Source organism: Hesperophylax consimilis, chromosome 12 (genome assembly GCF_061612785.1).
Source record: "Hesperophylax consimilis isolate HC1 chromosome 12, BYU_Hcon_1.0, whole genome shotgun sequence".
Lineage (NCBI taxonomy): Eukaryota > Metazoa > Arthropoda > Insecta > Trichoptera > Limnephilidae > Hesperophylax > Hesperophylax consimilis.
The window spans coordinates 28,474,205-28,500,930 of record NC_142847.1 but is presented as its reverse complement, the minus strand read 5'-3'; the positions used below and the strand labels follow the sequence as shown (position 1 = coordinate 28,500,930).

The 26,726-nt window shown below is 31.1% G+C and overlaps 1 protein-coding gene across 1 annotated transcript in view; it reads left to right on the top strand.

Moving 5' to 3' along the window:
* The first annotated feature begins 1,120 nt into the window (after window positions 1-1,120).
* The window catches only part of LOC149419430 (uncharacterized), a 164,091-nt gene continuing 138,485 nt past the window's right edge, over window positions 1,121-26,726 (top strand). Inside the window, exons 1-2 of the mRNA XM_089638305.1 lie at window positions 1,121-2,075; window positions 24,540-24,660. Of these exons, the coding sequence (XP_089494431.1) occupies window positions 1,516-2,075; window positions 24,540-24,660 (681 nt within the window). The 5' untranslated portion in view covers window positions 1,121-1,515. The remainder of the gene's footprint in view (window positions 2,076-24,539; window positions 24,661-26,726) is intronic.

The following is a 26,726-nucleotide window of genomic DNA, read 5'->3' as shown; positions in this document are numbered from 1 at the left end:
ATAAACATCACTATTAAAATTGAAGTATTTCGTTTACTTATTTATTAAACTTAAAATAGTATATATGTGCTAATATAAAAAACACACAATTTTAGCAAAAAAGTTTTATTTTTTTAAAGAAAGACAAACATTACCGGGTTACGAATATCCTGACGGTATTTGATAATCTCCTACTACCGCCACAATTAGCGGAAAATGTTGCTTATGTCGTGATGGAGGACTTAGCCAGCTGAGGAATTGAACACGCGATGCCTGAATGGAACCCAGACGCGATGCCAACTCAGCCACCGGCCGGTCTTAAGTTACAAGGTAAGTACAGTAGGTGTGATCCTGCTGCTGAGAGATCCGGTGTTTTGTTTCTTTTCCGTTACATGCGCTCTTTATGGGAAAGAAGAAAGGGTTGCAAAAAAGAACCAAGCGTTATTTTGCTTATAAAATATTATATCAGATTTACCTAACTAATTTGACAGAAAAGTGTATATATATGGAATGTAGATAGAGATAAGTGTGTAAGAATCTATCCACTATTTGTTATGGTAAAATCAGAGAAAATAAGAGAGAAGTATTTATCAAATATTTGAATGCTTAATCGTAAAAAAATACAAAATAAGTTAAAGAAAACCGATTTTCCATCATCAGACCTGTCATTGTACCAGCATTTATTTGTCAGCACGATTCTAATATGCATTACGAAATCAAAAGCGCACGCGTATGTAAGAGGATATCACTTTTCCATACGCTTATGGCACGAAATATGTGAAAATAGTTACGCAAAAGACACTGAACTCCGTGAGAGAAAACTCGCAGTGAATGACACCTGTAATTATTATTTAATGCGGTTTCAATATTGAAACGTTATGTCCAGCTATGGAGGCTGATCGCCGGCTAATGTGTAATTCGCCACTACTAATGACCGTCACTAATCTAGCAGAGTAGCAGTGTGTGGTACCTAACTAGGAATATAGTATGCGCGCAGAGTAGTTATTGTAGTTTGTAGTAGCGAGGCGAGCTTTCACCTGTTTATGCGTGGACCATCCATCTCCCACCATAGAGAGATCCGTCCGTCAGTCTCGCGGCGCGCCCGACAATAACAACCAACCTGCGCAGTCACCAAGTGGCCGGTGAGAGAGTTTGACGTTGCTAGTGCAGTACCTACCCGAGTCGTTCCGCGCGTTCGCGATTTTCTGTGGCCGCGTTCTATTTTTCAAACTTCGTTGTTTTTGCTTTCCGCGGCAATTCGATTTTCTGATCTGTGGTGTTTATTCAAATTTCTATTATTCAAACTTTTTAACACTTTATGCCACCATTTCGATTGGTAGTTGTCTAAATAATGTGAAATTGTTGTGAGTTTTCTTTTCATATGTGAATTGTGGCTTACTTTCAAGAAAGCTTAATAATAATTTTATTAATAACGTTTTTATGTGTCAAAAGTCACTCCAAAGTGATTTTTAACCGCTGTGCGTTCGGCCGGTAATTAACTGTGACAATAATGAAAGTGTAAATAAAAAAATAAAAATGGTGATCGAAACACGCAACATGGCGGAAGAAAATGCCACTTCTTCCGGGACTGACTCGGAAAACGAGCGTCCATCTTCGGAAAATACTACCATAATAGCTGAGACCTTTAGCGATGTCCCTTCCACAACCTTATCATCAGTCAAATCTGAAAATTCTACAGAAAAGCTCATAGGAAAATCACAACAGATATGTAAAAACAAAGTGAAAGACAGTAAAATGAATGCTGAAGGGAAATTAAATGATGGAAACGCCATTGAAAAATCTAGACAAAACTCAGATTCGTGCTCAAAATCTGTGTTGACATCATTACAGAGTGATATTTCCATGAGAGATCAGTCTGAAAGGAGGAAGTCCAAGTTGATTCTGTTCTTTGGGGTTGCCCAACTGTTGGTGGGGGTTGGTATGGTGATAACAGGGGGGTTGGTGATGGTTCATGGGGGAGCCCTGGGGAAGTCTGGGGCCGGTTTTTGGTCAGGGTGCCTGGCCATCATCACAGGCGTCATGGGTGTACTTGGAGGCATCAATGACTGCTATGGATTATATGAGAGACAGACCAGGTAAGAATCTTTAAGTCATACAACGAAATTATTTTGTATGGATTATGAAAGAGACAAACCAGGTATTTATTAGTGAGTATGTCTGCGATAAAGTTTGTGCTATTGTTTACTATGATGATTGTATGTTGTGGTTTTCTATTTGCACCTGAGCGGCATATGGCATCATCTCCGGTAAAGTTGCAATACTCCGCTTGCTGCTAAATACTCTCAAATGATTGACATAGATGTTACCTCTAAGAATACTATTTACGTCGGGGAGGTGGAAAAACACGCTCAAAATAAGTTTGTATGTTCTTAGTTTGGGTTATTTAAATAGTTTGTGCGTATTTAGATTGAAGTGAAATCTCCCAGCAAATGTCACTTCATATTAACAAAATCCAACATGGCGGCAAAAGGATTTAGACGAGGGAAATTTTGAACTTTGAAAAAATTGAACTTTATTGCATCCTTTACTATCACCCCCAACGTAAATACAAGTGTTTCTTGTACAGGGTTTTCCAATAAGAGGTGTTATTTTGACAGTCAAAGAAACTTTTCCCGTAAAAGATCAATGGTTTCGTTGATTGTGTGGCACGTAGCGCTGTCTTGTTGAAAGTAAACGTTTTTTAGATCAATACCATTCAATTCCGGCCATAAAAAAATCATTAATCATCTCTGGATAGCACAATCCATTCACCGTAACTGTTGCTCCAGCCTCATTTTCGAAAAAGTAAGGTCCAATGACTCCGCCGGACCATAAACCGCACCAAACAGTCACATGTTGAGGATAGAGAGGCTTTTCAACAATAACTCTCGGGTTTTCCGAGCCCCAGATGCGACAATTTTGCTTGATGACGAAGCCACCGAGGTGGAAATGGGCCTCATCACTCAAGATGATTTGCATTTGATTCACTAAAGTGAATTTTAATAATTTCACTGCGTTGTTGAAGCGTTTATCGTTCCATTTTTATTAATAACGTAGTTTCTACTTGTCAAATGTTAAAAAATGACAGCTTCAAAAGTAACATCTACCAAAAAAGCGGGCTATTCAAAATAACACCTCTTATTGGAAAACCCTATAGTTATTGAGTTGAAACGAAATGTTATTCAAATATTTTGTGTATGTTAAGAATTAAGGAATATCATCATTTAGATAACTTTACTTGAAAGCAGAAAACTACTTTTACCCAAAAAGAGTCCTAGCTGCCCGGAGCCAGAGGGACTATGGCATATCCAATTAGGGATACGTTGTGAGACTGTGATTGTGAAAAGGAAGTAGGTTGGGTAAGATGGTGGAAAAGTGGAAGGTTAAGAATTCCTGGCTAGGCACATCTTGTCACTGATTACGGCAAACTCATTCAATCAATATGTCGTATTTTATGATGTTTTTTCACCGGGGCGATACTGAGATTATCTACCATTTCTATTGGGCAATGCCAGCGTTAAGGCTTATTATTTATTTATTGAAATGCTTCCTAAGTCAATTATTAACTATGATTGTATTTGGTGGTTTTTTCTGTGTAATGAAATGTTACAACCTTGAATTAAATTTCTTTCAACTCTAATCTTATCGCAAAGTTTTTCCTTGGAACAAGAATGTCCCTGCTTTATTATAAAACAATTAAGGTAAATATAGAGAAAATTGGGACACGCGCAATTTAATAGAAAAAAACACATTGTATCCGTGAAATAGAAGAATACTTAAAACATCAAAAATAGTAACAAAATAATCAATTCTGATAATTAACAACCAATTCGAAATAAAAGTTTTAATCAATTGCTAGACATATAAAAACATTGACTAATCCCAAATTCTTGGACCCGTTTAGAATGAGACAATATATCTGTATTTACATGAAATTTGTAAATACAGATTTGCGTGATTGTAAACCTCCAACTTCCCCATCTTTTTTTCCTCCCCAATCCCTTAAGATTTATAATGCTACGTATACATACGTGAGCCGAACTACCGAACTGAACCTCGACTTATTGGAAAGAAACTAAGAAACCGCAAATGGCGCGAAACGGCGCTTGTAGTTGCTTCGTTCCTTTCCCGTAATTCGTGGCTCGGTTCGCAAATGTATACGTACCATAATATACCCCCATTGGATTCGCAGTGGTCCTACTGATTCCGCACAGTTATACTCTCTTGCAGTAGGCAGTCAGATTAAAAAAAAGCAACTTTTTGAGACTTCTAATTCAAATAGTAATTTTTCCCCCGACGCAGAAACCATTGGTTTCGAAACATGACGATTATTTTTATTAAATAGTGGTTGTATACAAAGTGATATTTAAAAATTAAATTTAACAAATAGTAAAAAATTTCATATATACATAATATGTGTTTTTTGAGGTATCTATAAATAAATATGATTTATAAATCGATACAAAATACGATTAGAGAATTACGGGGATTTGTAATTTTGATCGCTTGTTTATAAACTGCAAAGTTTCTGCTTGCTTAAATAATTTGTTTTGAGAGACCATTTTTGTTTTCGGCGCTACGATGCGACTAATTACCATTCAAGAGAGGTTCCTTTTGGCTATCTAGTTGCGGTATTGCAGCCGATTGCATCCTCAATCCATAAATTGGGTCCGACTTGATTCTGAAATCGTAATCATCCTATTTTTACTACGCAGTAGATTTCAAAACAAAAGAGACATTAAAAGGTCTTTCAAGCAATGTTCTTCAACTTTCTGTGTCTTTCCTACAACTAGCTACTTTTGAACCAATGAAGATAAAAAAAAAAACAATTTTGAAAAATACTTTTGAATATTCAAAAAAAATATTGTGTTTTTTTTTTATTAGTGTTATTACATGACCGGAGCCAGTATGAAGTAGAGATAAAAACAGATAGTCGCTCATATTATAACACCGAAAAAATCCAATTTATTTTGCGTATTTTGAGTTTTGCTGCAAACAAACTAGTGCACAAGTCTATTTGATGAAGGTAACTTTGATTTTGTCAAAACCTACATAATTATCCTCTTTTAAGGAAAAATGTAAATTTCAGAGTTTGCTGGATGATATCAATAATGGGTTGACAAAAAAAACTGGGCTTTACTGGGAAGTGTAATATTTTTAGATTGTATTTCTTTAATGAAGCACCAATGTCAGGCCAACAATAAAGAATGACAAATAAACAAACAAACAAAACTCAAGCGTGACGAAATAGCCCCATCCACGTGGGTCAAGTTGATCATACTTCAACACTGGATATTTTAGTGTTAACAATGAGAAAGAAAATAACACATGTACATTATTTTTATATTTTGGTATATATGCTGATCTTCAGAATATTTTAACGCGAAAACTGAAAATTTCGAAATGTATGCTTTATTATACGAATCTCACAAAAACAGTTAAAATAGAGATTATGTCCCATTACTAACTTTAAATACATTATATTAGCAATTTAAATTAACTTTTTTCAAAACTGAACGCAAAAGTTGATAAAACTAAATACAAAAAATACGAATATCTTAAAACGCACCTAAAAAAATTATTTTAAAAATAGTGTAATTTAGTATCCAGGAAACAGCTTTTAGATAAAATTCAAAGTCTAAAAGACAGTCCGGTTCGCGTTTTACAAAGCCTATATCATTGAGTCAAGGTGAAAACTGTAATAAAGTAACTTTTTTATGAGCAGAATCATTAACAAAGCCTATATCATTTCACTCAAGATTTTTTTTTAGCAAAATTATTTAAAGTCTTTTCATTAATGGTGACGACTACAATATATGATAAGCTTTTGTTTGTGCAAACCTAACCCAACTTACAGGCTAAATGAAATTAGACTTTGCTGTCAAAAGATATATTCTAATCTCATTATGACGTCACTACACATACAGAATTTTCCATGTATTCAAAACCTCTCCGTCCTACAACAAAGCATTTTTTTAAAAATTATGAATATCGCACAAGAGTCCCAATTGCTGCGACCTTCTGGAGCTAGTGAGACTATGGCATCCCCGATTGGGGTATGTTGTGAGGCTGAAGATATTGATAGGGGGAAGAAGTTGTGGTAGAGGAAGGCGGAGAAGTATCTGGCTATTTAGATCTGGTAGTTAGTTGTGAATATATCTGATGTGATGCTGCATTATGTTTGTAAAATGATAAGTATGTATTATGTTGATATGTATCGTATATATGTACTGATATGTATTTCTGCATAATGTTCGTAAATTTGCGACGTGTATCATGTTTCTAAAAACCGACGGGATTTAAGTTATTTACATTTAAGATGACTAAAAACAGTACCCTAACATTAAAATACTGCACGTAAAACGAGTTGAAATTTTTGTTTTTCAACTTAAAAACTAGCGGTTAGCACATGATTTTATTTTTCTAGACGATGAATTAATAACTTCCAGAGGGATTCAGTGAGATAAATCTGAGATTTTAGTAATACGTTCATCAGAATTAATTAAAATATTCCTTACTTTCCTGGCCTGCTAGAGCAAATTCGACCGTGAGTCCGTCCAATAAGCCGGGGCCGCGCGGCGCTTATTTTTGTAAACGCCTTCTTCACTTACGTCGTTAAGATGCCGACTTTATTTTAGAAGATTGAGCAGTCTCAATAAGATAGAGTCTGAAATAGTACAGGTTTTGTAAACGTTTTTGCACAAATAAAAGCTACTCTATTATTCTAGTAATAGTCGTCACCGTGATAGACATGATAAGGCTTTGTAAATACGCGTCCGGTTCCATTCAGTGCAAATCCGATATCGCAATTTACCTGCGCCAAGCAACTTCATGCTGATGTTGATTATATGGGCATAATAACAAAGTTCATATAAATCGTGGTATTTAGCCGGCTTACCTGTAACTGGTTTTATGTTCTCATCTCGCAGAATGTTATTTGAAATCCCAACCAGTGATCTTTAATGCTAAATATCGGCGGCGCCGTGGTGCAGAGGTAAGGCGCAGGTTTGCGAATGAGGTCACGGAATCGATCCCTGTCGCTAAAATGTATCTGTTTATGGTGATCAATCAATAATGATGGTAAAAGGTACGAAGATAATAAACAAATCAATCAATAATCCTACGTAATAGATTGATTCTCCCATAGATTCTTGGTTATGTTTTACAGAGCATTTTTATAAAATGTCTCTTGAAGGGCACAAATATACATTTTTAACTCATGGCACGCCGTGCTGTCTCATTGGAAAAAGATACCTTCACCAGGAACAATTGTTTTCTGCCATGCTTTGGAAATTATTAGTGTGTTTAATAAAACTATAAAAAACGTAGATATTTTTTATTTTAAAGTAAATCAAATTTAATAATGTTGTTAACTTGAGTTCTTCAGTTCAGTATTTTAATCTTAATATTGCGACTGCTGTTTCGGTGTTCGTGGCCATTATCAAACTGCTTTGAATTATCAAATGGCCTTGAGTGCTGAAACACTAATGAAAACTAAAATACCTGAATTGATAAACTATATCATTAAATTTTATTTATTAAATCTAAATTTAAAAAATATATATATTTGAGTTCTGTAAAACGCAATAACAATCAACAAACAAAGTTTAATGATTTAAAAAAACATGCTTCTAACGAAAGTCTCTTGCCACTGTGCTGCACACTTACATGACTAAAATAAACGTGACCTAAACCTTAGATACTAATTTTAATTTATATTAAGATAAAACGTGATTTTAAAAGTAGGCAAAACACATAATTTTTATTCACATGTCATGTTTTTCAAATAATTTATAAATTTAAAAAAATTATGGATGCCGAAAATCTAACTGATATTTTTGATTTTAGGTAGATGTAGAACGAGTTAGCTCTAAGCCTCCTATATATGTACATGACTTTCAAAAGATATGTACGAGTTTAAACTCGTCGATAACGGTCCATTACTAGTTATAATAAAAATCATTTAATTTCAATCGTTTTGTTTTCAACGCTGCCTTTCTGCCGATTCAAATATAAATTATATCGATTAGAGATTAGTTTCTGGTAGGCTCACGGACTAAGTGCTTACATTAATAAGTTGCATGTAATAATAATAACAGTCCAATCAAAGACCACACTTTCCACATGAATGAAATTTTTGTTGGTACCTTATCGGAAATTTAATACGTGTGTGAAAGTGCAGCAATTACATTTAATATTATTAAATGTATGCGTTGAAATTTTACTAATGGAGAGTCATGTCGATTAGGAAGATAGATTTACGAAGCAAGTTACCTACGTTGTAGGTGAAATTTTCAAGTACCTGTCCCAAAATTTTAAAAACTTGTTTTTTGAGCTGCAATGATTCTGATGTAAATATTGTGTACATATAACATATTGTTATTATATCTCTGCTTTACTTACAGATTAAGTGTTGGGAACTCTTATGAAAAATTAAAAGGTTCTTTTACTATAATTGCGTTTATTTACGTTACAGTGAATATAAGTCTGGATTTAGCTACACTGTTCATTACCCGAGGGTTTGTAATTCTCTATTACTAGAAGCTTGTTGTCTGGAAATAATATCCCACAGGCAATTGATACACTCTAGCGACATCTGTCGGACTCTGGAGTAAGCTTTATGAGTGGTGCCATCTATCGCTTGAATACCCAACTTATTACCAAACATCACAATTGTATATTAAAATTTTTGTACGTTCAATTATCTTCATCCTCCATAATACGGGAACATCTCGTAACACTAAAAAATCTATCTACTGTTCAATTTTTTTTGCATAAAATACAAAATATATATACCTAGGTATATCCTCCAGCTAGTTCAATTGCTAAAATGTTTTTAATATATATATGGTATAAATCACCTTTTTAGAAGAATACTCAATATACCTACCTACCTCTGTGCTATGTAATATCAAGACACCCAAAATGAAATACCAATTGACGTAATGTAAAAACCTTGCAATGCTTAACGATGGACTCTTTAGATAATCGTGATTATAAACGAATTATGGTTGTTATCATTTAGTTGCATCTTTCGTGCCATGTGCTAATCTATGAAGGAATCAGCTAAATTGAAAATAACACGAAGCGTTGTTATTTGTTTTGGCTAGGCGTTAGATGTGCAACATGCGGAAATTTTCACTGAAATATACCTGCATTGGCGGAGAGGATTTCTTACGTAATATTTATTATTAACAATAAATGCAATGTAGAAGTGTGGAGACAACTATGTGATTTTTGACACAATGTTGCTGATAACAGGACATAATTTTCTGAACGGTGATGTCTGTATTCCTGATATTATACAAACAATTAAGTTTTATTTTCCCGACAACTTCACAAGAGCTCGCGGGCACAGAACTTTTGTTGTTCAAGAGGTAGAATTAACTAATAATACTACTAGAAGGAATTTACCTTTTAAGACAGGCAAACTTAAATTAAAATTGGAAACATATTTTGTACAAATAAGGATTAAAAGAAAGGAAGAAAAAGAATTTAAAACATTAAAAAATATTAAAACCTAGTGAGATGTGCAGATTATGTATTATGATGTTAATAATAGTAGTGACAAAATAAGAGATGTACTAATATATAATAATAATAGGTACATATACTGATAAAGGATTAAAACATAAAGATTGATAGTTGTTGGTTGCATTCCATATTATAGTCCTATATACATATTTTGTAGAACAAAGTAACAAAAAATAATTAGAATTAGTCCTATATATTACATGTTTTGTAAATTTAACATCAACATTTGAAGTTCTGTTTTTTTGTTGTTGGCTTTTTATACAAATACATATTTTGTATATAAAATAACAAAAAAGGGGAGAGAAAAACAGATTAAAATAAATATTAATAAGATTATTTATATTAACAGTAAATGTACATATAAAATGAAATAAAATATAATATATTGGTAAAGAGTTTTTTTTGGGTGTGGATTTCATGTATATTTTTTAGACTAATTTATAGTTACGACTAGCAGCTAGTCTTTAAATGATTTTTTTTAATAGTCTTTGAATGAAATATAAAAATTCTGTTTTATGTGATGGGAAAAGGAGGTGGGAGTGATTTTTCAAAACTTTAAATAGTCCTTGCTCCTACTTTGAAGGTCAATTATGCATAATTGATTAATTAACAGCCAATTCCCCTATTTCTCGCATCCTTCAAACATTCAACTCAATTCAAACAAGCACAAATACCGATATATTTTTTGATTCTCTCCCCCTATTTAAGAAAAACTTTTTTATCACACTGAATTCGCCCACATAACACATACAACCACACACAGATACACATGCACACGTACACACACACACAAACACTCACACACACACCTCTCTCCTTCCCCAGCACACTTATTTAACTAAATTTAAAAATGTAACTTAACCGTAAAAAGTATAATATACCTCATACGTATATATGTCAGCGACATGTCATTGGTACTAATTATTGTACTAACTTTTATAACTTTGTAACTATTGTCATCTATGTAATTATGTACTGTTTGTTTCTGCAATAAACAAAAATAAAGTAAAATAAAATAATTTCATCAATCCCGAAATAAAACTACAGATTTTTATCAACTAACACCAGAACACTCTTCTTTATTCCGATATAATAAATATATTCAGATTGATGTGAAGGTTATCGTATTTTGTCGGGCCATTTTAATTGCTTAGTAGATGTTTTAGTATGTTAGTAAAACTTTGATATTTCGCAGCTCAATTATCCGAGAACCGTGGATTTGATTAATCGTAGTCTAATGTTGAAGCCAAGATGATGATGATCAAACTTAAGTTTAGCTAATCATCGATAAGGTTCATAATAAAATGCCAACAGATTATTTGTTTGTTTTTTTCACCTGTATTTTTAATTTTTTAAATAGACATAGGTATGGGTCAAACAATGTAAATAAAAAACTATGCAAGTAAAAGTTTTGCTAATAACTCACGCTAAGATTATTGGTGCAAATATAATTAATGCCCATATAATACAAAAAAAACTAGAAGTAACTTCCATATAAATTTGAATGTAAACATGTTACATTTAGCCCGACAGCCTAGCTTTATGTCTCACTTACACTCGCCTGATAGCGTAGTTCTCCATCTCATTTGAATTACGTAAACACAGTCTTGTGTTGGAAATTTAAGCCTCGATTAGGTAAATATTTATGTGCTTATTCGAGTTTGCCTTTAAATGGATAAGCCCTTTTTACTAATTGAACGTTTTTTTAATGTTTTGCGATAATCTTATGTGGTTTTACAATATTATTGCTACACGAAAAAATAATAATTATCATTTGTAGGTTAATATGTAACATAATGCCTCGCGGATACTCCAACAACTGTCCACAAGTATACCATTATAGTCAATAGTTACCCGAAGGCAAACATGGTGATTAACGTTCCAACGACCATAACTAATCCGTAAAGTGTTATTGTTATTTTTTATCAATTCTTAATTTCACATCTTGCAAAAAATAACGCATTTTATTACTTGCGTAATTCAGTTAATGCTTTTACAATTTAAGAACGTCATATCTTATAACGTTCTGTGGCGAGGTAAGACGGAAAAATGAAAAATAATCTGTTTACAATATGATTGCATGTCAATAATTTTACACGGTTGTCATTTTTTCATTAGAAATTTTTGTTTAGTTGCAAAGATATAATGCCTTTAACAATAAGCAATTTTATTTGTTGTACTAGCGCAATAACCCGTGATAAATCACGGGTAATTATAATTGTACGTTTGTGAAGCTGAAAGAATTAAAAAAAATATTTGCTCAAGGATCATCGCTCTTTAAAAACAATTCGTATATTTAATATTATAATATACAACATTTTTTATTAAAACGGGCCTCAGAAATTTGCTTTTCGAATGAACACCATTAATAAACTCGAAAAATATCTGTCAAAAAATTAAACAAAATAAATACACATTAAAATACGTAACTATTATTTAAATTAAATACATTTTTTTCTGATTATAAGTGGGTAGTTACTTTATATCTTATTTATTGTTTTTGTGTTTAATTCGTAGAACTCCATTTAATTTTTTTATAAATTTAATTTAGATTAAATTTGATAATATTATTATTAAGTTCTGCAAGTGTTTTAGTTTTTTATTATTGTGACAGCTGTTTCGGCTTACAAGGCCATTTTCAAACTGTGGTTAGTCCACATTGAGACGACGTTTTTATACTATTTCAAATGTAAATTTTGAAGGTGCATACATTGATTTATTACTGGTTACACCGATGACATGATCTATTGTTGGTTAAACCAATCTATGTTTTCCCCTCAGTAAATGGTAATGGGTTCTTAATTATTTACTAATGACTTTATTGCTATGAATTATTTGGGTGCATTATACTGCTTGGGTTTTGTGAAAATACTAAGAAGTGGTGAGTAAATTATTTTCCGTACTTTATTAATTAGTGTTAAATTTGGGTCATTCGTTCGTTTATTGATTTCTAATTGTTCAAGTAAATTTAATCTAATGCCCTTTTTTTCTATATGCAATGGTTTAGGACCCTTATTGTTAAGTGGGTTATGATTATTCACCAAGAGATGTTCTGCGAATTTCGAGGATGTGTTTTTATTATTATAACATCGTATATGTTCTTGGAATCTAGTTGAGAATGCCCTCCCCGTTTGTCCGATGTAAGTGGCGTTACAATCGGCGTGGTCACATTTTAATTCATATATGCCACTGTTATTGAGTATAGGGATTTTACTTTTAGAGTTTTTAAGGCTTGTTCCTAAATTATTGTTTGTTCGAAAAGCTATATTTAAACCACATTTTTTAATTTCTTTCGCAATTTTTTCAGATATTGGGCCGAGGAATTCGAGACATGCAAATTTTTCTATATTTTTGTTATTTACCGGATATATTAAATTGATTTTATTTTTATATTTCTTATTTTTTATTATTTTTTCAATGTTATTTGCCTCATAGCCGTTATTAATCGCGATCGTTTTTATCGTTTCCTTTTCCCACAGTTTGAAAATGGCCTTGTAAGCCGAAACAGCTGTCACAATAATAAAAAACTAAAACACTTGCAGAACTTAATAATAATATTATCAAATTTAATCTAAATTAAATTTATAAAAAAAAAAAAAAAAAAAAAAAAAAAAAAAAATAAAAAAAAAACTTTATATCTTGGATGAATTCATACAATCATAATAAAAAAACAGGTATAAATATTTCTCTTCACGGAGCGACAACCGAAATTAGTATTTTTGATGTAATGTTTGTATCGCGCAGTGTCTCCCCCCCCCTAATATCCCCCCTTAATTTTTTTGCACACAAATATTTCGCGATCCTAATTTGAAAAACATTGTTAAATATCGTACAAGTTGAATATCTCAAGAAAACAAACATAAACCACACACCATACCGGTTTTTTTTTAATTTTCTAGATTCTTATTTTCCATGAAGTGGTAAATATACTGAATTTAAAGTTAAAGTTCTTTATACAAATAGAACGGTGCCATTGCGCCTCACAATTTTTATCTCATTTGGGTGTTTGAAATGTTACCTGGCTATTATAGACTATAGGCCTTGTATTTTCTCTGCAGGGAAAAAATGTCGCTGAATAAACCGTACTAAGCACATTTAACCTAGTCGAATTGTTGACAGTTCATTTCTGAGATAATGTCGTTAGATATGAATTTATTAAATTTACTTTACGATGTATTAAATTATTAAATAACAAGTAACTACCTAACAGCAAGGATTGTTGCCTACCCTAGCCTACCCTTGCGGTTAACAATTGAACAACTCGGCACACACTCCTTGCCTCATTCACATTTATACAATTAACTTGATTCATTTGATAGTGCCATGTCTTTCTCGGGCGTCCCCGACTTTACCATTCACAATTGCGTTGTATATTCTCCTTATAATCCTTTCTTCGATAGTTCGCTCTATATGCCCATAAAATCTGAGCGTTCCTTTCTTAATCTTACTCATTACGCTTACATCGGTCTTGCATTCTTTGCGAATCTCCACATTTCTCACAAGATCATATCTGGTTTTTCCACACAAACGTTTCAGGGATAACATTTCTACATTATTCAGTCTACTTTCAGTTCCTAGCCTCACTGTCATACATCAGGGTAGGTACCAGCACTCTATTGTAGACTGCCAGCTTCGCTTCTATGGACAGTTTTTAGCTACCGCCAACCGCGTTCAGTCCTTCATTAATGGAGCTACCTGCATTTACCTTTCTTTTAATATCTCCATCAGGCTTCCAATTCCAATCTCTCGGAAACATACTTCCCAAATTCACAAACTTATTCACCTGTTCCAAATACTCATCATTGACAACTATATTGCATTCTGTTTTCATACTGTCTCTTTTAAATACCGTGACTTTAGAATTACTTACATTCATCATTAAAGCTTTGTTCATTCTGTACACGATGGACTGTAGATATTCCATACAAAAGCAATCAGAATCTTAATGACTTTGTTTTAGTGACAATTGAAACAAAGCTTCTAGAAACAAAATTGGTTTTAACGATATTATTAAGTGCAATAATCACACATTAAACAATGCGGTAGCAAATTTATTTAAAAATAAATTGGCTGACTTTTAATTATGTTCATTTTATGAACATGCTAAAACTCATAGCTAATTTAAATGCATACTTCTAAATACTACCGTAGTTTTTTTTATCTCGGAATGTTGGTATGTGGTAAGGAAACCAAACCGCAGAGAACTCTTTCTATTTGGTAAATTTCCTAATTTAGGCGAGTCATTGTTTCAAATTATCTTATTTGGAAACCAGAACCACGATCCACATTTCTATTGCACATGCGTTGAGTATCATATTTTAAAGGCACTTGGAGAATAATTCAATTTTACTGACGATTTGCGTAAAAAATAGATGACATTGCGGCTTTAAAACTTGACCTAGTAACTTAGGAAAACTCACGCATTGGTAAAACGATGGTTGATATTCGTGGGATTTTTTCGGTTTTTATTATTATTTGAAATATTTTGTTTGATTATTTCAGTTTTGTGATACACTGTACTTATTTATAAATATATCTGTAAATTTTTGATAGATGTTAATTTTATAAAACTAAAAATTCAATGTGTGACGAAAAAATGTACAACAAAAATAATGCCTAGGTACAGGGTGCGATGCGGGAACTTCCATATATATAAAAATCATTAAACAAAAATATTAAAAAAAAACAACTTTTAATGTACCTTTATGTAAAGGAAAAAGAATAAAACTGATATCTTCGATACTATTTGTTGATAATAATAATATTCTCAAATTAATATGATTTAAGAATTAACATCGTATTAAAATATTCATTTCCTTTTTAGGGTTAAAAAACGCAAGAGTGATATAATATTCTACTTAAAATATGACATTTTCAGTGGAAGTTCTAAAGGGAACGGCTGTGCGAACTGTTGCACACAATATTTAAATTTGGATTTGTGGCAAAAAAACCCAACCAAACTGAATAATTATTTTTTTGATCAAAGGCTCTTTCAAAAATCTTCCTCTTAAACCAAACATTAAAATATGGTACTTATGTGCTTACGATATGTTTCATAAAAGTACATTTTAAAATATTGTGTTATTGTGCAATCAATTGAGTAGTTCTTTCTATGCGTTTTATCCCATTTTGTCAGCGTTTTGCCTAACATTATGTTGGTTTATTTAGAAGAAAACTAATGCATTACCTACACTAAGTGGAGATTTTGTTCTGAGAACTTCTTAGGATGGAATAGCACTAGTAATCGAGGATTATTGATTAAATATATGATATTAACTCACAAAAACAATTACAGTGCGGTAGATATTGAAAGGCAGCCATTTGAATTATAAAAGTCTATTTGGTGATCGGGTCTGAATAGCTAGGCACTTCCAAACCCTCCTCTTCCTCGTGTCCTATACCTCCCACTGCATCCAGCCTCACCAAATACCCTTCGGACCGTTGGGACAAACAACAGAGTGGTTTAAAAAGAACTCTTTAAATATTGATAAACACATCAATTTCCAAAAACGTATAACCTTTTTTGTATATGCAGAATTAAGGATTTGTTAAAAATGAATAATATCTCAGATTTAAAGGTCATACAAAATGATATTTAATATTTCACAGGATAAATATTTCACAAATGTACAGAAGTAAAACCTTCAAGTCATTTCTTAATTTAAAACAATGCATGTACACACTAGAGAATAGACGGTATCTTAACTTTCTAAGCTTATTTAAAGAAACATTTCATAATTTAATTATGCGTAACTCTTGGCAAATCTCTACAATAAACCCGATTAAGTAGGCAAAGTGCGAGAGACTTACAATACGTACACTGAGATGACTTTCCAATGACATCATCGTAAAACTTATCCAAAGTGGTACAATTGTATCTCCCTATGTACGTGACAAGCAATTTTCATTGATTATTGGTGTACGATGCGACCCAATTTCTCGTTTGCCAATATTCTAATATGTTTTCAAGTACCTACCTGCAGTATATTGTACTGAACGCTAGTTTTCCGGCACTTTTTGTTTGCAACAATCGATTTAAAATATACGGGATTGGGTCATGCACCGCTTATTATGACCGTACAAAATAATATGACGGTAAGTCTAGTAGTGGTTTGAAAGCTATAAAATTGAAGAGTCTGGTACAAAACAAGGCTTTTTACTCTATATAGGTACTTCTCTAATATGATTCCTCATAACTTTACCAAAAAGTGGGTGTAATAGCCCTTTCAGGTCTTTAAAAAATGAAGCTTTTGTGGTTTCCATAATAATTGCGACTCGGTGCTAATAGTGTAGGGTCTGCATCATTTTGTTCATATCAGCTGTGAATTTTGTTTCTAACACTTGTAACCACTTAACAACAGTAAAGCTACTGGCAACAGTCACAGTAATGTTTATGATTATAAATTTAGCTTTTCAATCCTAAATTTTGCAGTGTAAATTTATAATTCTTTGATGATAAATTAAACTTTTTCTCACATATAAATATTATTACTAACAAAGCAATGAAAATCATCAGTTTCATAATAAAAAATGACAAAGATTTTGGTAATATATCTATTTAAATTTTTTTGTACTCCATTAGTCCGTAGCCAAATAGAAATTAACTCACCTATTTGGTCACCGCATTATAAGGTTCATTCATATTTTATTAAAAAAATACAGCTTAAATTTTTAAGACAACTAAATAATAACTTAATACTTATATGATATAGTGAAAAATAATCTAAAATTACTTGCCGTTCGACAGAAGATTGGTATCTGACGTCATTTTTCTGTTAAAAATCATTAAAGCCCCGTACTAAGCCTTCAAACATGGTTTGAATGTTAGAGGGAGCGCGCTAATATAAAAAACTATAATAATTAAGCGAAAATAGTGAAAATATTTAATAAAATATGACTCGTTTGAAATAAAGCGAAAAGTTAGTTGCATTTAAAGATGTATTGTGAAATTTTTCATGCTTATAACTTAATAAATAACAGAAAAAAAGTATTTTTGATCATTTTTGGAGATAATTTTTTTCTCGGGGGCATTTCAAATAATTAATGTTTTGGCATAACAAATGTATATTATCTTCAAAAATAACATTGATTTTGTTTGGAACTTAAAAACTGAAAGAGTTAATGAGAAATTAAATCTAAATCGGTAGAAATTGGGTATGCGTGGGTTAATTCCTATAAGGGATGGTATATGGGAGTTTATAAATGACTTGGATTTGACATTATTATTGCAGTGAAAGATATTTCAAGTTCATATGATAGGAACATTAAATGAAATAAATTGTAATAATGCGGGGCTGTTGAAAATAACAATAATCAATTTAAGGGCTGTTAAGAATAACAGCCGTGCATTATTGAAATTGATTTCATTTCATGTTTTTAATAGAATCATACGAGATTAAAATATCTTTCACTTCAACCATAATGTCATATTCAAGTATTTTATAAACTCCCGTGCACCACAAATACACACCTTAAGTAACCAATATGCAGAAGTAGCAGATATTTTTAATTTTTTTTTTTTTTTTTTTTTTTGTAATTATTTTTTATTTTTAATAATATGTTTACATGGTACATAATTAATTTTACATCTTGTATTTTTTTACTACTCTTCCATTGAAAGCATTTGCTTGTGTATGGAAGGGGAGTGTACATAAATGTTGTTGTTAGTTAGTACTTAAATAATTCTTTTTACATAAATGTATGTTTGCTGTAGTATTTTTTTTGATAGTAGTGAAGGATAATATATTAATTTATTAAATTTAAAAAAGAAAGGAAGTTATGGAAAACTAAGGATATTTGTGAGATTAATTAAGTGACAGTAGTTTTTTTTTTCAGAATATTTTTAAAATGTCTCTTGACAGAGAGCAGTATTCGGGTTTTATCATTAATGCTTCTGATTTCTTCTGGTAGACGATTGAAAAAAGTTCTTCCCTGGTAAGTATAATGATGTTGTGCAAAAGACGTATTTAGTTTTGGGCATAGAAAAACATGTCTAAGTCGCGTTCTGTTTTCATTTAAAAATTGATATTTATCTTTTTCTTTTATAATTTGGATTAATGAGTTTTTAATATATAGCTCTTTAAATGTAGGTACTTGAAATTCTTCAAACAGGCGTTCTGTTGGGTAGTCAAAGGATTTTTTTAATATAATTTTAATAATTGTTCTTTGTATAATTTCAATTGGAAGAAGGTTACATTTATACGCGGATCCCCAACTAATAATAGCGTATTGTAAAGTGGATTGAACTAAGGCATAGTAAATTAAATATAGATTTTTTATCGACAGAAAGTTTCTAATTCTTAAAAATATATATATTAATTTTCTAATTTTGTTCACTACTTGACATATTTGTTCCTTCCATTTCAGATTTTTATCAATAATTACTCCTAGATATTTAATTTTATTTGTTGTTTTTAGTACTGTACAGTTTGATTTGCAATAGTTTTGGCTGTGAATTTTAGTATTATTATGTATGACAATGTTAAAATTTTTAGGAGTATCATTTGTATGGATTGCAAATGGAATTACAAATGTCTTTTCTTTATTAAGTGACAGTAAATTAGTGTCGAAAAAATTCTTGAGCGTGTTGATGTCTTCTGTGGCCTTTAATTCTACATTTTCCCAAGTCGTATCACTTATTATTAATACTGTATCATCGGCGTATGACGTAATTTGACCATGTAAGGGTTGAAAAAAAATATCTTTTACATATATAGTAAATAGAATTGGTCCAAGCACTGTACCTTGGGGGATTCCAAAGCTTGTAATCTCTTGATCACTATTAACACGATTGATTTTTACTACTTGAGGACGGTTTTTTAAGTAGTCGGTGATCCATTTAATTGCGTTGCCTTTTATGCCAATATTATTCAATTTTTTTAATAACATCTCATGGGATATGCTATCGAATGCCTTTCTAAGGTCAATAAATATACCCGCACATTTTTTACCTTTATCTAATGATTCGTAAATGTATGAAGTTACGTTAGCAATAGCATCTTGTGTGCTGAGTGATTTTATAAAGCCAAACTGGTTTTTGTGTAATATTTTATTATTATCTAGAAAATTTACCAATTGTTTTTTTACTATTTTTTCAAAGATCTTTCCTATATTAGAAATTAGACATATTGGGCGATAATTCGTTGCTTGATGTGGATCTCCAGATTTGTAAATAGGTGAGATTATTGTGGTTTTGTAGTTCATTGGAAAAATTCCATTTGTTAAACTTAAGTTTATTAAATGAGTGATAGGTTTTATTAAGTGAGGTTTCATAGTTTTTAACATGTGTGTCGTAATAGAATCAAAACCGGGGGACGAACCTCCTTTCATATTTTCTATTATTTTCGAGATTTCACATTCTGTTGTTGTTTCAAACACTGAAAGTATATTACGTTTCTGTATATTTTTATTTTTATGGTTTTCTTGGTTTGAAGGCTTATGAATATTTTTCGCAAGATTTTTCCCAACATTTGCAAAGAAGGAATTAAATATGTTTGCACATTGTTTAGGCTGTATATTGGCATCTATAATTTTTTTATCATGTTCAATGTACTTAATGTTTTGTGTTTTTTTTGTATTTTCTATGGCGAAATTAACAGTTTTCCACATTTGTTTATGGTTATTTTCTGAAGATAATATTTTATTTTTAAAATACTCTTCTTTACTTTTTTTAATATAAGATGTTAATTTATTTTTATATTTTTTATAGAAAATATATGCTTTTTCATCTTGGGGATTTTTTAAAGTTATTTTGTAAAGTTTTTCTTTATTTCTGATAGATATAATAAGTCCTTTGGTAATCCAAGGTTTTAAACATCTTAATATTGATTTTATGTATGTTGTTATCTCAGTTGTCGAATTTTTTATGTGTTGTGACATAATATTTTCGAAGTTAGTCGAACAAATTTCAGTATCATCACTGTTTAAAACATTATTCCAATCTTCCTTTTTTAATTTTTCAGAGAGAATAGTCATATCTATTGTTGATTTTTTGGTTATTAAATTATGTTTTTTATGTTTAATATTATTATTATACAGAAGTAAGCATGAGTGATGATCAGTTATGTTAGTTTTCCAAACAATTGATTTTATTTTGTGAAGATCTTTAATGTTTACATTTGTCCAAATGTGGTCTAAACAAGATGGAGTATGTTCTTTTATTTCCCTAGTATTTTTATTTATGCAAGATATAAAATTTTGTTCAGTCATACAATTGATGTATTCATTTTTGTTATTATTTTCTATTTTTTCATTAATATTAACGTTAAAATCTCCTACGACGAAACAAAGTTTATTTTTTAATTTTAATAATATGTATTTGAGGTCATTAATAAATGTAATAATACTCGAGCCATGCGTTCTATAGATAGCTATTAGATGGTATATGGATTTGCCGAGTTTGAAATGTACTTCGATGCAGTTTACTAAGTGTATTGGATGTTCTATTATGTTAACAATACTAAATTTATTGCTTGCAAATATTATTATTCCCGAATTTTTATTGATGTCTACTTTGGTAGAAATATAGTTGTACTCAGGTAAGTGGTAAGACGGTGACTCAGCGTTCGTAAATGTTTCGGATAACACTATAAAGTCCGGTTTTTTAATTAAATTATTTATTTTTAGAATTAATTCATCTAAATTTTTTTGAATTGAACGGATGTTTATGTGCATAATAATTATATCATTGATGTTTTTAGAAATAATTTTGTTACACGAATCGGTACATATACATTCATATTCTTGAATTTTAATATTTAAATCTAATTCGTTACTTAAGAAATCATCCATTTAATGCATTTTCGGTTGTATTTTACAAAATTATTTAAAAGATTTTTATTCAATGTCGTTGTTAATTCTTTCTTTGGCTAATTTAAGCATGTAAGATCGGAACTTACATGTTTCGCTGTTTGTTCGGTGGTCTACTTCATTCATTTTACTGTTCAAGGAGTTTATTTCTTTCTTCTTGTTAGCTGAGTTGCAGTTAGCGCATTTGGGTGGCAGTTCCAGGGATTTACACTCGGAGATGGGATGATCTTCTGAACAGTGCTTGCATGTTGGTTTATCCATTCTATTGTAGCATTTTTGTGCTGTGTGTCCAAATCTTTGACAGTGGAAACATTGGGTAAGAGGACTGCAGTCTTCTACATAGATTCTCATGAATCCTAGATGAATTTTTTTTTATTAATAAGATGTAGTCTCATTTCGGGATTTGTTTGTAGTATTAAGTTTTTGCTGTTAGTTTTTTTGTTTGTAATGATGGCCTTAACTTGTAATATTTCTTTGTCTTGGTATTTTTCACATATCATTTTGATGTCGTTGTTTTGTTCAATGATGTCTTCTAAGAATTCTTTTTCGGTATAGTCTTTGTCAAGACCTTTGAATATTACGCATGGATCCGTTTTCAGAAGTACCTCCGCTATTATGGTTTTGTCGACTTCATTTATCTTATCTTTTAATTTTTTTGCGTCTTCTTTTTCTGGGCATGTTATTATAAGGTTTTTTTTTGTTTTTTTAATTTCGCATACTCGAATTCCCAACTGCGATATTTTAATCTTTTGTATTTTCTCTTTTATTTTTTCAGTGTCTTCTTCTTTTAAGCTTTTAATTATTATAGGAAATCGTTTTTCTTGCGTTTGTGATATTAAGTTTTTTACTGCAGAAGAGTATGAAAATGGGTATTTTTGTGATTGGTTTTTTTCTTGAATATCACACTTTTCTTGTAATTTAGCTAATTCTATTGCCATGTGCGATATCATTTCCATGATGTTATTTATTTCTTTCATCATTTTTGATTTGGTTTCTTTGGTAAGTTTATTTTCTTCGATGATTGTATGTAAGTCACTTATGTTTTGTTTCGCCTTTGTTATGAAGGCATGCGGATCAACCGCTTCCTCCATTTTTTCAGGTTAAAAAAAATTATTTTCCGTAAATTTATGTATTTATATAATTTGTCTTGGATTGAAGGTGTTATTTTATTTATTCACCGCTTGCGGCGCTCACTCGCGTCCAACACCGTTGGAGGTTTGGGCGACACTGAATAGCTCACTAATAGAGCTAGCTGAATAGCTCCAAATGAACCTACAAAAATGCATTTTACATATTTAAAAAAAAAAAGTTATTAGTTAACATTTATCGAAAAAAGCAAACACTTTGTGGCTTGACATTATAGATAAGATATTTTTAAAACTTTTTTTAAACCACTTTATTTGATTTATATAAGTCGACCGGTTTCGGTTGCATTATACCTTATAAATAGTGTTAACACACTTCAACAATGAATATTAAGAAGATAAATCATTGAGCCAGCCATATAACCATTTTTGTATGTTTACTGCCAGCAAACTCACCTAGTGTGTACAATATCAATGCCTCAACAAAGAAATTTCGTTTTAGTGGAATTCGCAAGTCCACGTGCATTTTGCTACAATATAAAGCCGGTCCACAAAAACTCAAAAAACCATTTCAAACCAGGCCACACTGGTGAAAATATATTGTAATGTTCCATTGTTTAGCCAACAGGTGCTCCGATACAGAGATAGATTGGTTGAATTAAGCAATGATTAGAGATTTTGATGAAACTGAAATTAATTTCTCTGTGGGCGTTTTCATGTTATATAAATAAAGTGAAAAAGTTAGAAATTACCCACTGGCCTTGAATAACAATGGAAATACATTCTGAACGCATTTATGTATGTTTAGGATTTTTTGTGATAAATGTACGAAATCGATGTGTCATTTTAGTGAACTTATTTTTTTTAATAAATAATCGCTAAGTACCTGCATAAAATGTTTTTTTTTTTTAATTTTAGCAATAAATAATTACTGTTAGTACCTATAACTCATTTAAAGACGTTTAAAGAAAAAATAGTCAGTCTGCGGTATAGTAAATGAATTCAATTCATATGTCATATGACAACTACAGAAAGAGTATTTATCAATGTATTTTTAAATGTAAGTATGTCAGTTGTAAGTTTCTACATATGTTAATATATTGTATACCATTATAACAGTAGTCATAGGTCTTCGTCGTAAGTCAGCTGTATTAATTATTTAATAAATATGTTCGTACAGCACTCTTGACGTGATTTTTCACAAAAACGGAGCTACATAAATTAGCAAAATATTATTTTTTATTGGAGAAAACACAGATACAGGCGGTAATAAACATTACAGTAAAAAAACGTCAATTGAAGAATTCGTCTGCATCCTCACTATTTCTCACAGATTTTTTTTATATAACTTCCGATTTTATGTCCGGGTTAAATCTTCGCCATAGAAAAAACTAAACCCTTCCACACACTTTTCCACAAATGATCATCTAGTCAATCAACATTATGCAAGTGCATTATATAAGCAAAATAAATACAAAACAATACAAGAACAACACGTCAACTCACCAGAGATCAAATGGGAAAATAATTCACCGACTCCAGATATTTTCATATCACAGGGTTCGGCTCGGTAGAACTCCTAACAGGGCCTATAAATCCCACTGATCCCTCAACATAAATATTTAAAAAATCTTTCGTTATCCCACATGTATTCAAAATGACCGACTTTTGCATCTTTATTTATAAATTTTTTGATAGATCTAATACGCCTGAATTTTTAATAAGACACATTATATTCTTATAATTAGCTGAGCGTTCTACCACCTGTAGAATATATATCAATACTAACTGAAGTTCCCGGAGTTGTCCGGGCTTTAACAAGAGTTTTTATAATACTGATGTAGAAAATAATTTTCTTCTTATTTTAAACGTAATATTTTACCAAAAAGTATCAAAATTCTATTTTAAGGGGTGAGAAATAGAAATGGGGTGTTTTTTAGAAACCTTCTTCTTGTTTTGAAGGTGAAGAATGCAAAATTTCATCAATCTTGAAATAAAATGAAAGATTTGTATTAATAAAATGCTACACCGTTACACCGAGACACTATTCTTCAAAGTCGAGGATCCTGATTCAAAATTATTGTATTTCTCAATCTGAATAGTTTGTTTTAACTGTTTTTTCTTCTGTTGCAGTCGGATGGGAAACCTTTTCCTGACGTTTTTCCTGGCGTTGAGCCTCGTGTCTCTGGCAGCCGGAAATTTGGCTGCGGTGCTAGCTGGTACTGGACTACTGAGAGACGTCAGAAGAAATGAGGTTTGACTTTTATTCTTTGTCTGTTTTTAAAGAATTTTTAACCGAAAAATATGATTTATAGTGATCATTTAAAAAAAATGTTGTTTTCATTTATATGTTGTTTTCATGGTTTATGAATGAACTTATAACTGTTTTTTAAATTATGCTCGTGACTTTTTGGTGTATCAGATGGTGCTAATATTTAAATTATTTGCATTATTGCCATTATTGTAGTCGAAAAAATATTTCTTTTTCGAAAATTCTGTTTATCATGTGAAGATTTTGAGGAAATGGTAAAGTGCGCTGCCAAACTGAAATTTCCTGAAAACCATCTTACGAAAAACTGTATTTTCGAAAATAAATCGTTTTGGACCAGATAACATAAAAAATGACGATTTTATCAAACTTAGCATTCTATCACATTCAAAAGTCACGGGCCGCCACTGAGTTACATGTTATTAAAAAATAAAATTATTATTTATGTTTTCATAATGATAGCTGTATATTATATCAACGCGCGGTAAAGCGCGCAACCTACATTTGTCGTAAAATATTCATTACCTCAACATAAAATTCTCTAATGTATTCTAGAGATGTAACAGTAAATATACAATACATTGATTTTCACCGGAAATTTATAGTTTTGTCGATAAAATAAAGTAATATAAACGCGAGTGGGTTTTCACATTCCGCACTCTATTTTCCGCTTTAGTATAAATCAACTTAATAATGACCGAATTGTTGTGGAGTAAATATTGATTTAGTATAGACATAAACCCGTTGTTATTAGTTCTTTAATGCGCCATATGTACCATGAAAAGGCAATAAAACCAACAATAATAATACTACTAGACAAGCATTATCTATTACGGAGAAATATTATTTACGATTATATGGTATAAAATTATATTCGTTCTAATGAAATAATAAATTTTTGAATCTGTAACAGATTACAGAAGTGAGAACGCTACTTTTAATGTTTTTTTTTCAATAATAGATGCAATAAGTACAGCTTTACATAATATTTTCAACTAGTAAAATATCATAACGTTTACACTATACAATGAATTAAATAGTGGACATGTAAATAAAAACAATGAATTATTATTACAAAATCTATTAAGGCCCCGTAGTTAGCGTTCAAAGATGGTTTGTAAGGGAAAAATGTAAATAGGAACGTTAGAGGGAGCGCGCTAATATTAAAAAAACGATAATGATTTAGCGAAAATGGTGAAAATATTTAATAAAACACAACTCGTTTGAAATAGAGCAAAAATCTCTCGACAAATGATTTAGTGTCATTTGAAGATACAATGTGAATTTTTTCATGCCTGTAAAATGTTCAAAAACAGAACAAAAGTATATTTTATAATTTTTGGAGATTACTTTGCGATTTTATTAAAGTTTCTGTATAAAAAATATATAGATATTATCTTTAAAAATAACACATTTGTTTTTTGAAACCTAAAAAGTTAAAGAAAAACTTGTTATAAATCGGTAGATGAATTAGTTAAGCGGATGCTTGACGCTAATTATCAGTGTAATCAATATGTTCAATTAATGATTTGGTTAAAATTACAGGCCCTTAATTAACTAATTAATAGGTTTCTTGATAAACTTTATGTAAAACATGAATATATTATCACGATGACGGAAAACGTATTAAAAGAAATCATAATATTTTCATATTTCGTCATCATATATTATGAAGGAAAATGCAAGTATTCTTCAGATATATTAGAAATTTACTAAAAGTTTATCGGGAAATGGCCTGCAATTTCGTTTTTAACCGAATTACCAATAATTTGAATAAATTCTTAGTAAATTTGCAATACTCTTTTTTTTCTCACTGTACGATTCAGTTAAAATTATCCTACACATAAAAACGCCTTGTACAGGATTAGTAGATTCATAAATAATGACCAGCTGCTAACCCTGTACAAAACGCAAGTACACTCAACTATTGAATTTGGGAGCCATCCTTGGGCTGGAGCCCTACAATATATACCTAATGGATTCTGGTCAAAGTTACAGTCAAAGTTAAGACCATTCGTTATTAGCAGACTGATTGCTATCTCTAATGCACA